At 41.5% G+C, this 15,912-nt stretch overlaps 1 protein-coding gene across 1 annotated transcript in view; it reads right to left on the bottom strand.

The window, feature by feature from the left end:
- The window catches only part of MND1 (meiotic nuclear divisions 1), a 45,698-nt gene extending 30,812 nt beyond the window's left edge, over positions 1 to 14,886 (bottom strand). The window contains exons 1-4 of the mRNA XM_075709482.1: positions 14,878 to 14,886; positions 13,138 to 13,203; positions 12,296 to 12,353; positions 10,332 to 10,480 (exon numbers count right to left, since the gene is read on the bottom strand). Of these exons, the coding sequence (XP_075565597.1) occupies positions 10,332 to 10,480; positions 12,296 to 12,353; positions 13,138 to 13,203; positions 14,878 to 14,886 (282 nt within the window). The remainder of the gene's footprint in view (positions 1 to 10,331; positions 10,481 to 12,295; positions 12,354 to 13,137; positions 13,204 to 14,877) is intronic.
- Positions 14,887 to 15,912: the final 1,026 nt, after the last annotated feature.

The following is a 15,912-nucleotide window of genomic DNA, read 5'->3' as shown; positions in this document are numbered from 1 at the left end:
TCTGGCTGCTTTCAGAGTTGGCATAATTGGCACGACCTGAGGGACAGATGGCTGTCTACTCAGATACAAATACCAAGCATGCCCAATCAACCTAAAAAAGAGGCAAGCTGAAACACCTCATTCTTCAACCCTGTTACACAAATGCAAGCAGTCTAATAGGGAAAGCTGAAAGAGCCAAAAGGCATTCGCGTGACTGACAGAACTATAGAAAATTTTAATACCTGGACATGAGGGATGCTTGTTACTGCACATTAGCGTATTTACTAAACCTACAAAGTCCAAAGTGATAGTTAACAGGTCTGTTCAAGGCAGAAAGAACACTGAAAAAATACTTCCCCTTGGAAAGAAAGGGAGAGAAAGAAGAAAAGTTCTAGTTTTTCCCTAAAGGGCTTTTAAGAATTGCTATCCTAACCAGCGGGGCTATATACTGACAATGCCTGTAGGGACTAAGCACAGACAGTCCCAAGTTAAAACAGAATATTCATCTTATACTCCCTGAGCTCAAGTCCTGCCTAAAGACTACAAAAAAACAAATCAAAACTTTATGCCTCAGACTTTAAAAAAGCCCAAATTCTACCCTGAGATATTATCAGTAAAATAAAAAGCCTCAGCAAAATACATCTATCAAATTTCAGAGTTTTAACAGCACTCTTACATATTCACTCTTCATGCCAATTTCATCGTTTTTAAGTAATGCTCAGACAGGTAACCAAGTCATCTCAAATTTCTTATCCAAAGAATAGTCTTTGATGGAACTACCAACAATAACGAGCTGTTTGACTATGATGAGAAAGACCTTTCCTCTAAAGTCTCCCTGCTTCAAACTGACTTCACACATCTTGGTTTTATACTCTGGGTTTTTTATTGTTTTTATTTCATTCCTTTCAGAAGAGGAAAATGCTATGAAGTGAGACTTATATAATTGCATGCTAGTATTTTTATTTCTGCATGCATGCTAATTTTCTGAAATAAAATACGCTATAGTAATTGAATGACAAGATTTTAAGGTGAAAGTCAAAGTTCAAACTACATAAGATTACAACTCACTGTTTCCATCAAATGCAGCTTTGAAAGTAGTAATGCCTCTACCTTATCGCCAGGCTGGAAGCTCCTGGCCTTACAGCAGAGGCAAACTTACAAGTTTGCCAGACAACGCAGAACATCTAAGCCTTTAAACTTTCTCAGGATGCTGGGTTTCTGCTAATAGGCTGAACTGTCACTCACACCTGCGATGCCTACTGTGGGGCATGGGGAGATGTGCAGGGCTGCGTCTGTGCCAGATTTGCCAGGGCTTCTGGAGCAAGAGCCCCATGTTTATTCCCAATTTCTTTGCATTTCAGATCAACAGTTTCATTGCAATGTCAGGAATGGAGCCAGCAGCCAGTACGCAAGCCTCTTGGAACAGGAAAGGTAAACTGTGTGATGACATTAAGAAATTCAGTTTCACAGAAAACACTGTTAGAAAAAGCTAGTATTTTTTCCTGCATTATATCAGAATGAATATATAATATACACTACTAGGGCACAGTAACAATACATCCTTTTTAATGTAGTAGGATTCTTCCTTCAAACCCATTTTATAATGTTTACAGTTACTATAGAGCCAGCTTTTTTTAAAAAAATTGCTCTTAAATCATGCCAGTTTTAGCTTATGCTCATCAAGAAGGCAGAAAAGGAAAACCTACACTTCACAGTTGCCATCAATCTAGTTACATATTAACAGCTAGCAAAAGGAAAAGCATGAAATTCAACTAATGAACACCAAATTATGAGGTTGCTTAATCCTAACAGAAGCCTCCAGAGCACCATATTTTTAGAAGTCTGCCATGACAGCAGTAACTAAGCATACCCTCCAGGGCTTTGTAACATGCCATTAAACACAATTCCAGAAGGCTCTAATAAGTTACAGCATTAGAAGAGTATTCTCCGCTGGACATTTTAGGACTACTAAATTCAGAATCATTTTAAGACATCAACATTTTTTAGAAGCAAGATGCAAAGGTGTAACAAAAACCCTGGACTGCTTCAAATAAAACGTCAGAATCTTCCAGGAGACTGATCCAGGGAATAAGCTTTACAGGATCAACAAACAAATAAGCATAGATATAATCAACATAGTCTCAATGTTTAAATGCTGCAAATTCTCAGCCACTTGCTTTTAGGATACTCCTTACTGCTACAACTCCTACTGGATGGTATGAAGTTAGCTAGTCATACAAGCTTCACAGTTGGCCATTTCTTTGTGTGTCTAGTCCTTTATTTCAAAGAAAATGTACACATCTGTGAAAGGCTGCAGGCTGAAAATAGGGAGAGGCCACTAACTGCCTGTTGGGAGAGTAATTACAACCTAAGGGCGGGGGCGGGGGGAGGGGGGGGCGCGGCGGAAGGCAAACCAGAAGGGAATGGAATCACCCAGCAGACTGGGGCTGCAGATTATCAAAAAGGCCAGGCCAATCCAAGGAAGAATAAATAAATACGTAGAAAGCTAATGAGATGCCCTCAAATATGAGGGAAAAAGAGAGGCTTTTTCCCATGTCTGGACATGGGAAGGCTGCCGTAACTGCTTAGTCAACACATTGGGATCCTGCCTACAAATTACAATGGGCATTAAAAGAGAGAACTCTTCAGCAATTAGACTTTTCTTTTTCCTGGAAAGGGACAATTTATTATTTTTTCTGCAACCTAATAAAATTAAATTTTAAGCATACACATTAGAGAAAATTGTCTAAATAAATAATTCCTAACACAAGTCACATGCATTAGTTGCAAAATTATTGATGTACTTCTCTGGTTTTAGAGGACAATTCTTTAACAATGCTATCTGTTCCCTAACATTCATAAAATTCATACTAAAAAGGTAGCCCTAAGTTTTTCTAACAGGTATTTCAGCAAAGCTTAAGACCATGGTAAACCTTAAGACAATGATAAACCTTAAGACACTTTATGCATGCAAGTCCTTTATGTTCAATAAATGAAGAAAGTATTTTTAAAAACATAATGAATAACGAATTACTACAGCTATTCAATTGATCATGTGAAAACCTTGGACCCAAAAAATAAACTGTTCTATCAGAAGCATTAGGCCACGGATTCCAAAGGTGTTGCACATGTACCTCTAGGGATAGCCCATTGCTGCCACGAGGAGAAAAAGTAGCGATACCCGGCATTCAAAACCATCGCCAGAGGCTAAAAATTGAAATAGAGATCTGAGGTGTGTAAGGAGTTCTGCTAAAGGCTGATACACCATCTACTGAGGACACTGCTACAAAGCAATGCAAAAATCTTGCTTTACAGCACTAGGTCCCACAGGCACTCCCTGGCTGATTCAAAGCACCAGCCATGGTACACATCTTGTCCAGCATCTTCAGCAACGTCACCCAACTCCAAGCACCATCAGGCCTGTTACCCCTCACTGAACATCTGTCATCTCCACGGATTTGTACCTCAGTTCGGGATTGATTACTTTAAGCCAGCCACCTCTGAGCAATTGTACCTACTTGCAATCCAGAATCAATCTCCAAACTGTGTGGAAATATACTGACAATTGAGTCAACTGGATAAAGGAGGAGGCTACTCAGGCTGAAACAATATGGACAGCTGAAGTTTCTTGTACTTCAGTCAGTGGTCTAAAGCAATCTCTGTTCAGCAACTTTCCATGCAGTAATCCAATCACACTATTTGAGGAGGAAAAATATATCTGTCTAAAAGGACAGAAATAAACCAAGCTGCATCTTGAAAGAACCTTCTGATAGTTAAAACTCAAAATTTTCTGTGTGCACTCTGAACCAATAAGGTTCTGTCTTTTAGTTATATTGTCAAACATCTCCAGGAGGCTTCAAGCCAGATTACTCACCAATATGATTATTTTTTTCCATTAACTATTTTCAAACAATGTGCATTCCTAACAAAAGCATTTCCTAATATAGCATTCCCTGAGGTTTTTGTTGGGTTTGTTTTTTTTTTTAAATAAAATAAATCCTTTCTCTTTTCATATTTCAGTGCTCATAAGTACAAACAATTTGGTACATGTGAAGTCACTCTATTTCGACAAATTCATTCCTGGGGTTTTGGGTGGTTGGGTTTTTTTTGTTTTTGTTTTTGTTTTTTTTTAAATAGCTGCCAAAGGAGAGTTAGGATGTTACCAACTTCTAAATTCTTCCCCTGGCTCAATACATAAGTCATGGGAAGTGAAAATCCCTCCTCTTACCAAGGCTAGGGCAGGGATTTAAGGAATGAAACATCAACTAATCCCTTCCATCTTAACTAACACTGGCCCAATGCAATGCTTAGCAGAAGAAAAAAAAAGATTGCCAGAAACTCTCCCTAAGTCTCTGTTGCTCACATGTATCTTGAAGCAAGCACAGGGAACAGCATAAAAAGTCCATCCTGTATCCTGCTCTGAAAAGATTCTGTTTAATCTCTGTTGCAGTACAAGGTGACACCATCCTGCTCTCAGTCTCAGAAGGAACAGCAGCTATAATACTGTTTGCTGTTAAACTTTCCCTGGCAAAGCCTAAGAATACAAAAGAACAACCCACAAGAAAGCAACGTCATGAGAAATAAGTTAAGTGCGACAATTAACAATAAAACAGTGAAATGAACAGTTTTGAACTGAACAGTGAAATGAACTGTCACAAAACCAGATGTCATAACTATTATGCATGTTGGAGCCCTGCTTTCCTGGAGATGGCTGAACACCTGCCTGCCGATGGCAAGTAGTGAATGAATTCCTTGTTTTGCTTTGCTTGCGTGTGCGGCTTTTGCTTTACCTATTAAACTGTCTTTATCTCAACCCATAAGTTTTCTCACTTTTACTCTTCTGATTCTCACCCCCATCCCACCAGGGGGGAGTGAGCGAGCGGTCGTGTGGGGCTTGGTTGCTGTCTGGGGTTAAACCACAACACCAGACTGAGGAAAGGAAGTAAACTGGTTGTTTCCCCAAGCTACTGAATTACAGTGCTCACAGTAGTGTCAACAGTTACACTAACAACTGCAAGATCTTTGAAGATCTTGGTATTTCAGGTCCCTACCTGTTAAAAATATTGTATTATGCTGTGGCAATCCTCTATGCCCTTATGGTTCGAGCATATATCTCTGTCATACTGAATGCCAGACAGTCTTCAATGTCACCAAGGATCACTGAAACTGCTTCTGCCTCCCTTGAGCCCTGTAGTGTCAGTGCTAAATCTGCCCTGTGCAACTCCAGCCGAGATGCCCCCAGTTACACCAGCTATGGCAGACGATGTGCTGGAGAGATGGGACACTCCTTATGGCTTCTGAGGGTTGTGGCCTGCAGACTCATCAGCCCCTGGGTGAAAAAGGCCTCACTGTTACTGGTTACTTTAATTAATACTTAATTCAAGCCACCATAAAGCAAAATGCAAACAAGCATTAATTCACCTTATCTAAACCAGACAGCACAGCTGCCAGTGTTTTATCAAAGAGGTAGATGAAAAAATGAAAGAAAATCTAAGCTGAATCTGTTTATACTAGGGTTACATCAGAAAGGTGTCTCTTTTCCTCGCTCACTGATACGCCATTTCCTACCTGATAAAACTGTTGTCAAGGTTTCGCTTGCGTATGTGCCTTCTCTTCTTCAGCAGGTAACATATTCTTCACATTCATATCCCTTCTGTAGTAACATGTACATCAGAACAATACAAAAACCAAACATGCAAGGGGGCTCATTGTATGAAACGTATTTGCAGCTCTTGCCTGAGATTGAACATGACTGTGATTAACATGCTGGAGTTGCTCATCTGCAGACTCCTCATTCTATGCATGCTATGAAATCAACAAAAGGTAGCAGAATGGTCAATAAAGAATGTTCCTTCTGCTTACACTGCATAGGTCAAATTCTTTGTTAGTTTAATAAAAGCCCTAAGCTTCCAGTATTGTTAAGTCAAGAATAAACATCTCATCTTGTCAAAATATAATCGATCCTAGGTAATTCAAAACTTCAGAACCTGACTGCCAGGAAAATATTGAGAAAGAATAAAACCGCATCCTTTCACCTTTTCTTATGGAAGGAAAAAAAAACCCCACCCTTTCAGTAAAGCTCCCACAGTTCTCTCAACAAAGGTGAAGCTCCATTAAGAATTTCTCCACTTATAAACCTTGTTAAAACAATACTTCTCAATACACACCTTTGCTCTTGTTTCACCATCTCATAGCTGTACTGATGCAACTATAAACCCATTTAACTGAAATACAGCTTTCAACATCTTTTAGTGGTCCAATTCACAGCTGCGTAAGCATAACAAAGAGGTGAAGAATAATCATCTGACAGAAGGCATAAACCTTTAAAAGCAGCCATGCCACTGCAAAACAAATCAATACAAAATCCACAGGGACCTACTTAGCAATTCTTACTCTGTGAGCTATTGGAGAAAAAAACTGTAGCAGATGCTACACAAACTAAAGATATTTGCTGTCCTTGCTTTTCAGAAAACCAGGGAGAAGTCCAAACAGTAATCCTGGGTTAGAGAACAGCTCTGAGATCCTAATCCTAATCAGATCAGTACAAGATTTGCCATATATGTCAGTTCAGGGGTCAGCACCCCCTCGCCAAATGCCTGCCCCCAAAAAAGCAAGTTGAAAGATGGGGGTGGGAAGCTATGTCAACAGGAACTTTATTTCAGGCATTGTTTCTAATTGCCATATCTCTTCACAACGGGATCACACTGATGACGTAATAAATCCTTCCTGAAAAAAAATTTGGGTTATACACAGCCACTGTGAGGTATAACTTTAAGCATCCAGACAAAACTGGCTTGCTTTTGGTCATAAATACTGAGCCAGACTTCTTTGCTACTGTGTCTCCAAGTTGGGGTGTGGCTCAATAATCACTAAAAAACCTGAAACAAAAATTTTGTTTCAAGAACAGTTCCTAAACCAGCTTCCCCACCATCACAAGCTCTGTAAGATGCAGTGAGCTACGAGCAACTAAAACATTATGAAGTACCAACGTATGCATGCAAAAGGTCCTGTAGCAGGCCCAACTTGTCAAAGGTAAGCCTCAGCGCTATGAATTAATAGGTGACTTTGCATCACGGAGCAGCTCCTTCTGTTCTTCCACATTATTTTCAAATGTCTCAATTAAGCATTTAGGATCACCCCTTTCCCTTCACTACTTACCCATGCCCTCAGCAAACAAAGATATTGCCTCCTGGTAAAAAGCTTTAATTGCAATATGAACCAAACTGCTAGATGTTTAAACTTTTGCTTTAAGTAAGGCGGCTTGATTCCAGCTTTTAGCTGCTGAAGAAAGAGACCAACTCATGTAGTTAACAAGCGATCTGGACAAGACACAGAAAGAAACCATGTCTCTCATCATGCCACAAGCTGTACATGGCAATGATCAAAGACAGGCAACGTGCAACAGAAACGGTACAATAGTGTACTTTCTTCCTCTGCTTCGCATGTTCTGACAAGAAGTTTTGTCACACTCGGTGACTGGATTTAGAAACCCTTAAGAAAATTGAATGTGTTCACATCAAGAAGAATACAAACACTAAAACAGCTAATTTGAACTCACAGACAGAATCTGTTATCATCTTGTAAAAATGTTCAGAGCGCTACTCATTGAAAGTGCCACCTTTCCACTGTGTCAACAGAGAAGTTATTTTCAGCTCGTGAAAAAATGTTTTTCCCTGAATGCTGAAAAATTTCCTTTCTCATCAGAAAAGCAAGGTAATGAATATAAGTATTTCTAAGGACTCATAACATGGTCTAAAGAGAGCTCTTGTATCAGTAAGCCCATATGCTAGGGGCAGGACTTGGTTTGCAAATAAGGGTCTGATAACAAAACTATTTCTTTCAACTGGAACCGCTTTGTATTGCAAAATGTTTATATCAGCATAGTTTATTTCCTACACAGAAATAACCGTAAAATAACATTACAATACAATAACCACATGCCTATTCTAATTCCATAATAATAGATAGGTTTATGTTTAATAACGTAACAGTACATCTAAAGGAGTACAGCATATGTTTGTAGATAATCCCTGGATACTTATGGTGGAGCACATTAGGCAGATTATGCAAGACACTCCAAGGAAGATATTCATCAGGGTATGCCAGAGACCTGCTTGATCAATTATCTTTAAAATTCATGATGGGACTGGGCCGAAGGGCAAAGACAACAAATATCAACTCCTTCATTCAACTACTTGGCTACAATATGCAGCATGAGCAAAAATAGAAAGTATCCAAGAGCAAATCATTTGCATTCAGCAAGACAGTGACACCAGGGTGTTTGGTGAACAAAGCAGGAGTTTCGGCAGGTATTTGTTCAATTGCTCAATTGGCATTTATGTTCTGGCAGAGTAAGTAGCCTGGTCTAAAACTTGTGGGAATATAGTAGCAAGTTGAGTAATTTACTAGGAAACTCAGTTCCAAGTCAGTGCAGAGTTCAACTGATCTCCTGTTTCAGACAAATGAAACTTCACTGGAGTAGGAATCAGTGCATTGTTACTACTACTACTCAATAAAAATTAATTTAAGCCCAGTCATGCCAGACTCTAAGTCCATGCCTCAAAATAGTACAAGTGTACCCAGCTAAATCGAGGAAGTTTTTAACGTCTGAACTCATCTGAGGTCCAAAAACAAAGGCAGTAAAAGAGCAGACAAAATTGTCAGTGGGACAACTTAATATTAACCAAGTGTCAGTACACACAAGGTACAGTTTATATTCATGATACTAATAGGTCATCTGAGATGCTGAGAAAGTTACTCAAAACACAGAGAAAGTCAGTGGCAGAACCTGAAATTAGAGAGTCAATAATTTTGATGACCCATACAGTACCACAAGAGCTATCTCAAGTGGCACTTTCCAACTCAGCCAAAGCACCTGCCTGAAAGGTTGTCAATACACAGTTCCAGCTAATGATGGGAAGGACTGCAGTCCTCCTTACTGCCGCAGACCCCTGAATGTATCACTCGCTCACAAAAATGACATGAATTAGTGAATAAGGAGAAAGGAAGTGAAAGTTCTAGCAAGTCTTACTCTTGATCTCGAAAACTGCAGCAGATGCATCAGGCATGCGACAGAGTACCAGTACTCTCCTCCCTCTCCAGATCCATGCAAGCAGATACACAAAATGCCTTTGGATAGCCATCTAGAGCACCCAGGCCAGTAATGAAAACGTTCACAGCAAAGGGAAATGATCTTACGTTGGTTAAAACAGAACAGCGGACTGGACTCTTTCAGTTTAATAATGACTGAGATTTAAAGCAATGACAGCATAGCAAGGAATAACTGACAAGGGTACCTCCCAGCTGGTCACACTACACTCTATGCATATACAAGCAATTTCAGCTGCATTGATCAGGCTATTTAATCTGCTTTGGTGAAAAGTCTTCAGATTCACAAACTACTTTTTCAATTCATGTTGGGGAAAAAAGCATGTTTTTATACAATTAATTTGGAGCTTTAAAGAAGTAGCTGAAGTTGACGATGCTGTAGGTACGTAAGATAGCAACAATGACACCAGAGCTATGCCTGAAGAAAATGTCTGTAACAATGTTCAGATGCTACCAATAATTTTGCATTAATTCAAATGATTCTTTGATGAATGGATATAGTGCTAAATAAGCATGGGAAAAGTTGGCAGTGTTGTGGTGCATCAGACCATAAACCTAGTTTACTGATCTTGTTATCCTGTACTCCAGTTGCAAATAAACTGATGAATAGATGCTTTCCCACTCCAATTAAAAGAAGCAAGAAAGACAGTTTCTAAAGAGTAGGAAAGAACCAGGATCAATAGAACAACAGTGTTACAACAAAAGATGCCTTTGAAGTTCATGACCAATTTGCTCTTCTCTCCTAATAGAAGTGCAATATGGGATTACACAAGCGCTCACAAATTAAGCTACCAATGAAAGCAGACAGAAAAGCACTATGGCCATAAGTAGAAATGATTGCCACATTTACTTGGCATATCCATTTCAGTCCTCTCACGGCTTTTAGATCATTACCACATGATGGCCTACATTATATAAAAGACACATAAAAGCACGTACTGCCTAAATATTTAGAGGAAGTCCTTAAATGATGTTTTGCATCATGAATAACATGCTTTCAGCAGAAAGCAGACAAGAAGTCTTCTCAATCTCCAACAAGAACAACCTCCAAAACTTTCCTGAAGTGATAGCAAGATAATGAGAAAGAGTGTCATACCACACGTGCCAGATGATTCCTATAGTAAAATCTGTGTGTGTGTGCCCGCACATACACACACGTGGGAGAGCATGATATGAAAAAGAACAACAAGAGGAAAAAGCAAACCCATTCAGGTAAACAAGTACTTTCCTTAAAATAGATTTACCTGAGACTCCAATTCTTCCAATTTACGCTTCCTGGCATGAAGAGCTTTACTTGGAAAAGCCCAGAAATAATTGGAAGTTCCAATTCTATCGGTGTCCACCATGCCATCATCGACTAAGCTTTGCAGAATCTCTTTCACTGACATTGAGGCTAATAAAAGAAAAAGCGTCAAGTTAGAACTGCGTAGCATCTAAACTATGAAGAATTATGAATACCATAAGCTATCATCTACAGTAATCTGTATGAATATTTTACTATAATGTCAGCTAGCTGGAGAATTTCAAGAGGACACCATGCCTGATGCTTCACTTGAAGGAATGAATCCCTTCGAAATCAGCAGTTTATACATAAAGGCTGCTATTCTATACAGTCTGCTACCAGATGTTTGTAATACGCCACTCATGAGTATCATAAAACATATATGCATATTACAGCATAATACCAGAACAAACTCATGAGAGGGTACTTGAGAAGTTGTCTTGCAGTCTTAATTCTAACATAGATTAACTTAGAATTTCTTGATTAGGAGTGCAATTACATTTCACTTTGTAATGCTTATCAAAGTGTTAAACAGCAGCAGAGGCACTAAAGCCATCTGTGTACAGACTCAGGAGGGGCAGATTTTACTTTTGATTATAATCAGTTCCAATACAGAAAGTCATCTGCAGTCAGAAGGATCCAAAACATTTCTGAACATAATTGCTTATTTTCTAGCAAATGTGTGGTATAATTCACCATTTAAAAAACGATACCTGTTCAACAAAGCAAAGTAGTTATTATCCTCAAATGTTGCAGATATAAAGACTTTTGAGCTAATTAATGGTTTTCAGTGTCTGACTTTCAATTTCAAGTCTAAAGGGATTCCAGATCAGGAACATCCAATAGGCTGGATGCCAGTATGGGGGCATTTCCACAGGCTAGATATTCCTCTTTTCAGAGTAACTGGGGCTTGGGTTGTGTGGTTAAATGCCTTCGTATTCAGAGGCAGGATGAATTTGGACTATTCAAAGATGTTAATGGTTTTACAAACGCCACACTCCAGATTTTTAAATATAAACTTCCATTGCTTGTATTTACTGTTTTGCATCCTCTTCCTGAAAATTGCAATTAAACATATGCATCGACAAAACAATCAATACAGCAGCATATCTCTTCAGAAGCCTACAAGTGCCTCTGTTAGCTGCTGACATAACTGGAAAGCACTGCGTTGCAATATTCACATATTTCTGCAGTTCTTCCAACAAGTTCATTAACTCTTGCAGTGCAACAAAAATACGTTAGTCAAGGACAGTGACAACTACATAAACATTATGCTTCGTCCCCCTTTTGTCAATGAACACAGAAGGAAGCAGAATGAGGAATGTATAAAACAACTCAACAGCGTAAGATAAATCCTCTTGGACCTAATCCTAAACCAATACATCTCACCAGGAAGGCTTTCACTGAAGAGACAAGCCCCTTCCATTTGTCCCCATCCAGCCATTTTTTGGGGGGAAAAGCTCAACAGAACATTGACCGTGTACATCCGGACTAGCATTTTAACATATTTGTGGCATTACAGACAGACATTTGCATCCTCTGTTCAATACCTGTTATGTGTACCTGAGTACACATAACAATTCCATAGACTGAAAGTCACTGCAAGTCAGGCAACTCAGAGCCTAGGAAAAACCCCATCCATGTTTTAGTGGTTAACTTGGAGTTTGCTGTAACATTTTAATAATCTCCCATTTTGGCCCTAACACCTAACATAAGTAACAAACATTAGCAAACTGAGGTACGAGTATGCTGTTGAAATCACTTTTAATGCTACAGCCCTGCTATTGACAAATCTCCCTTTCTAGCTATTTTTTCCATTATTATTACAGTCACAAACCCAAAATTGTAGCCAGGAAAATTTACACTGTATGACCTGTCCCAAAGATGATTAATGGCTCAAAAGAAACAACTTTTGTAAACACTTACTAATCCCTTTTTCTTTTGGAGCAATCTTCTCTATATCCTTCAACTGGAACACATCTTTCTGTGCAAAACATAAAAGATGCTTTAGCTCTAAATGACAGCATCATCTATGCTTGAGTGGTTTTTACACTAAATCAATGCCAACAAAAGCAAGTAGGAAATACATTGCATGTTTATGTTTTGGTAAGGAAATAGGCTGCATATCCCTCAACAGAATTAGAACATTCTGAGAATTTAAAAAAAAAAAAAAAAAAAAAAAGGACAGACTTATTATAACAAGCCCTGTTCTTTTCTTTGGTACTCTAAAGTCACTGTATTTTGCCTGAAGTCAGACTGTAAACCCCTTAGGGCAGACAGAGCCAAGATTAGATTGTCAGCACATTGCTCAAGTACCCAAATGTCACAATAATTTTTTAATAGGTGAAACATTGTGAATTACATATGTCACCAACATAGTTGTAGCTCTGCTTTTGGATCTCCAGGTTTCTTCTCCCCAGTGACCTCTTCCAAGTCTGCTCTCATCTTTTCTAACGCTCAGATTTCTTCTAATCTCTTCCTATCCCTCTTATGGTAACAGACTCAGAATGGGGAGATTTGAAATAGGGAGCACATGAAGCATTTAACACCACCTGTGCATCTTCATGCCTTGGCTCCACCTGGGGACAAGCCACCTGATCAGAAGCTACACGAATCAAGCTCTGTCCCTGTAATTTATACATTGGTGACACAGGGCACCAGTAAAATGCATAGCAGGATATACAGACTTCACCTACATCTACAGTTAAGCTCCTTTTAGGACCTGCTTTCCCACCAATGTAAATGCAGGACAATTACAAGTTACTTACTGTTTCAAAAAAGATCTCCATCATGCGAACTCTCTTCTCCTCAAAGCTCAGACCTTTTTTCTTGGCCTAGAACAGGGGAGAAAAAAAAAACAAACCAAAACCTAACAGAAACCCAACCCAACACATTTAGCCATTTGAATAATTAACATCTGCTCAGAATTCAAATCTATTTACTTCTAAGTTATATTTGCCATCCTTTAAAATACCTTACCAGTAACCCCAGACTTTTAGAGAAACTACTTCTTCCCAAAGAATCAGTACACCAAGCTAATCCACCCGCAATCTATTAAACTGATGGATCAATAGTCTAAGTTTGGAGCCGACCTTTCACACAACCTAATCCAGCTCAAGCCTCAATGTTTCTCGGCATACCCAAACATTTCCTTTTTTTACCATACTAGATTAAAAATGTGTATTTAGACCAGTTCTCAGCAACTCACCCAAACATTTAGTAGTCCTTAAAAAGATAAAAAGGAATACCTTCTGGGGTTTTTTGTTTAGAATTGTTTTTATCTTGTGCTATAGATACCTGTGTGAGATGTAGGCCATTTAGGTTTTTTTAGGGAGATAAAGCACGTTTTGAGGTACTATGTCTTTCTTCAAATTTCCTACCCAACTTTATAATTTCAAGGTCACATTTTAAAAACTGTGTTTCTTTTATTTCTTTTCTCTGCAGTTGGGTGACCAAGCAGTAAACAACATGGATTGAACTAGGAGCAAAAGGCAGAAATGCCTACTCACAAACTGCTACCAGTAATACAAAACTGAGAAATATCCTCCCCTGATCACTTTCGGAGACACTATTTTGACACATCCCTTGTAAAATTAGGATATAAAATATTTCACAGAGAATTGGAGTTTTATTAACAGCATTGAGCATAGTCCTCAACAATGCAAAAGCAGTGGCCGTAAGGTGAATCAGGAATGTTTTCCCTTGCTCCGCTCCCCACTTCACAGGCTGCGAGACCCTGCACTGCTGTGTGTGGCTACAGGAGGCTGAAAGAGGGGCTAGAAAGAGCAAAATAGGATGTTGGCAGAAAAAGGTCTCCCTTTAAAAAAAAGAAAGACAAATATTTTTGCCCTTGAGTCAATGGAAGTGGGGACTTCAATAACACGGTACTTTGAGAAAGACAACACGGGTTTCTTTCCAAGCCCTGACAGAAGGGAGTCGATACCATTTTTCACTCCTTAACTGCTGCTTCCTTCTTAATTAAATCACAGGGTACGGCAGCCTAAAATTTAAAATGTGCATCAAGAGCAAAACGGCCAGACTGATTTAGATTTCAAAAAATAAATTGAAAAGCTAGTTGAGGCAGCTACAATAACACACAGACATGAACAGAAGCAATTCAGTGTTATATATAACAAAAGCACTATTAATATTTTTCGAAGTCTCCTCCCTTCTGCTTTAGCCAGAGGTGCCCTATGTAAGCACTGACGTCACAGCTGTCTCCTATGACATCAGCATGTCGCAGGATTAGAACCTGGAACCGCCACGTACATGCAAGCAGGAGCACTAACAGAAAACAGACTGATCTTCAACTTCTTTCTCCCTGCTTCCCCAACAGCCCAAACCGCGCCGACCGCAACAGGCGCAAACCCCACACGCGCACGACGTGAAATTTAAGCGGCGTTTCTGAAAGCGCGTGCTCGTTAGCTACGTCCCTCAGGCACCACGTTTCACACCAGCGCTCTGACAAAGAGAGAGAAGTAACAAATCAAGGTGCTTTCTGGACAAACTTTATTCATCTTCGCGTTGGCGTCTCTTCTCCTGCCTCTTTGCCAGGTGTTCCACGCCAGGTACATAAAACACGCCAGGCGTACCCGTTTCGCTGGCGCTCACGCCAGGGAAGGCAGCCAGAGGCACGCAATGCTGCCAAGCGCACTCGGGCGCAGCTCGCACAAGCGCGGCCCAGCCCGTTCACACCTGAGCACAGGGATGGCCGAGGCCGCCCCTTCCCCCCGGCCTGCCTGCGGGCCTGAGCGGGACCGGCAGGCACCGTGCCCACCTCAAGCTATAGCTACGGGGCCTGCTCTTCCGGGTGCCAGTTAAATTTACATTGCTTTTCAAGAGACCACACACAAAAAAAAAAAAAAAAATATGGCCGACGCCATGGTAACGCTACACCCCCGGAGCCGGCGCCGTGGGTCGTTATGGGGAGCCACGCTGCCTCCCCAGGGCGGGGGGAGCGGGAGTCCCGCTGCTGCCCCGCGGCAGCCGCCGCCGCCGCCCTCCCTCAGCGGCCGCGGCGGGCAGGCGAGGCGCGGGCGACCGTTACCGGCAGCAACGGCCGGCTCGCTCCGCCCCCTCCCCGCAGCCCTGCCTGGCGCCGCCGCCGCCCCGCAGCCTCATGCACGGCCCCGCGCCCCGCCTCAGGCCGCCAGCGAGAGCGGGAGGAGAGCGCCCGGCCCCGCCGCGGCCGCCGCTTACCATGTCGCCTCCGGCGCGGGCGAGCGGCGCCGTTTGATTTCGGCGCCAGCGGGAGGGAAGAGGCGGGCGGGAGGCCGCCTGCGCAGCTCGCAGCGCCGCCTGCCGCCCGCCCCCGCGGCGCGGCCGCCCCCGGCGGGGTGCGCGGAGCCGCCGCCCGGCCGCCTTCCCCCGGCCGCCTTCCCCCGGCTGAGGCGGCCAGCGAGGCCCGGGGGGCGGCGGCGGCGGCCCTGCGCCCTGCGCGGTCGCCTGGGCCTGGCTGCTCGGCCCCGGGCGGCGCGGAAGCGGAGGCAGCCGAATTGCGCCGCAGAGTAACCTTAAGGAGGAAAGAAAAAGATGCATAAAGC

This window comes from Pelecanus crispus, chromosome 4 (assembly GCF_030463565.1).
Source record: "Pelecanus crispus isolate bPelCri1 chromosome 4, bPelCri1.pri, whole genome shotgun sequence".
Taxonomy (NCBI): Eukaryota; Metazoa; Chordata; class Aves; order Pelecaniformes; family Pelecanidae; genus Pelecanus; species Pelecanus crispus.
The sequence above is the reverse complement of the archived record's forward strand: the minus strand, read 5'-3'. Positions and strand labels throughout refer to the sequence as shown.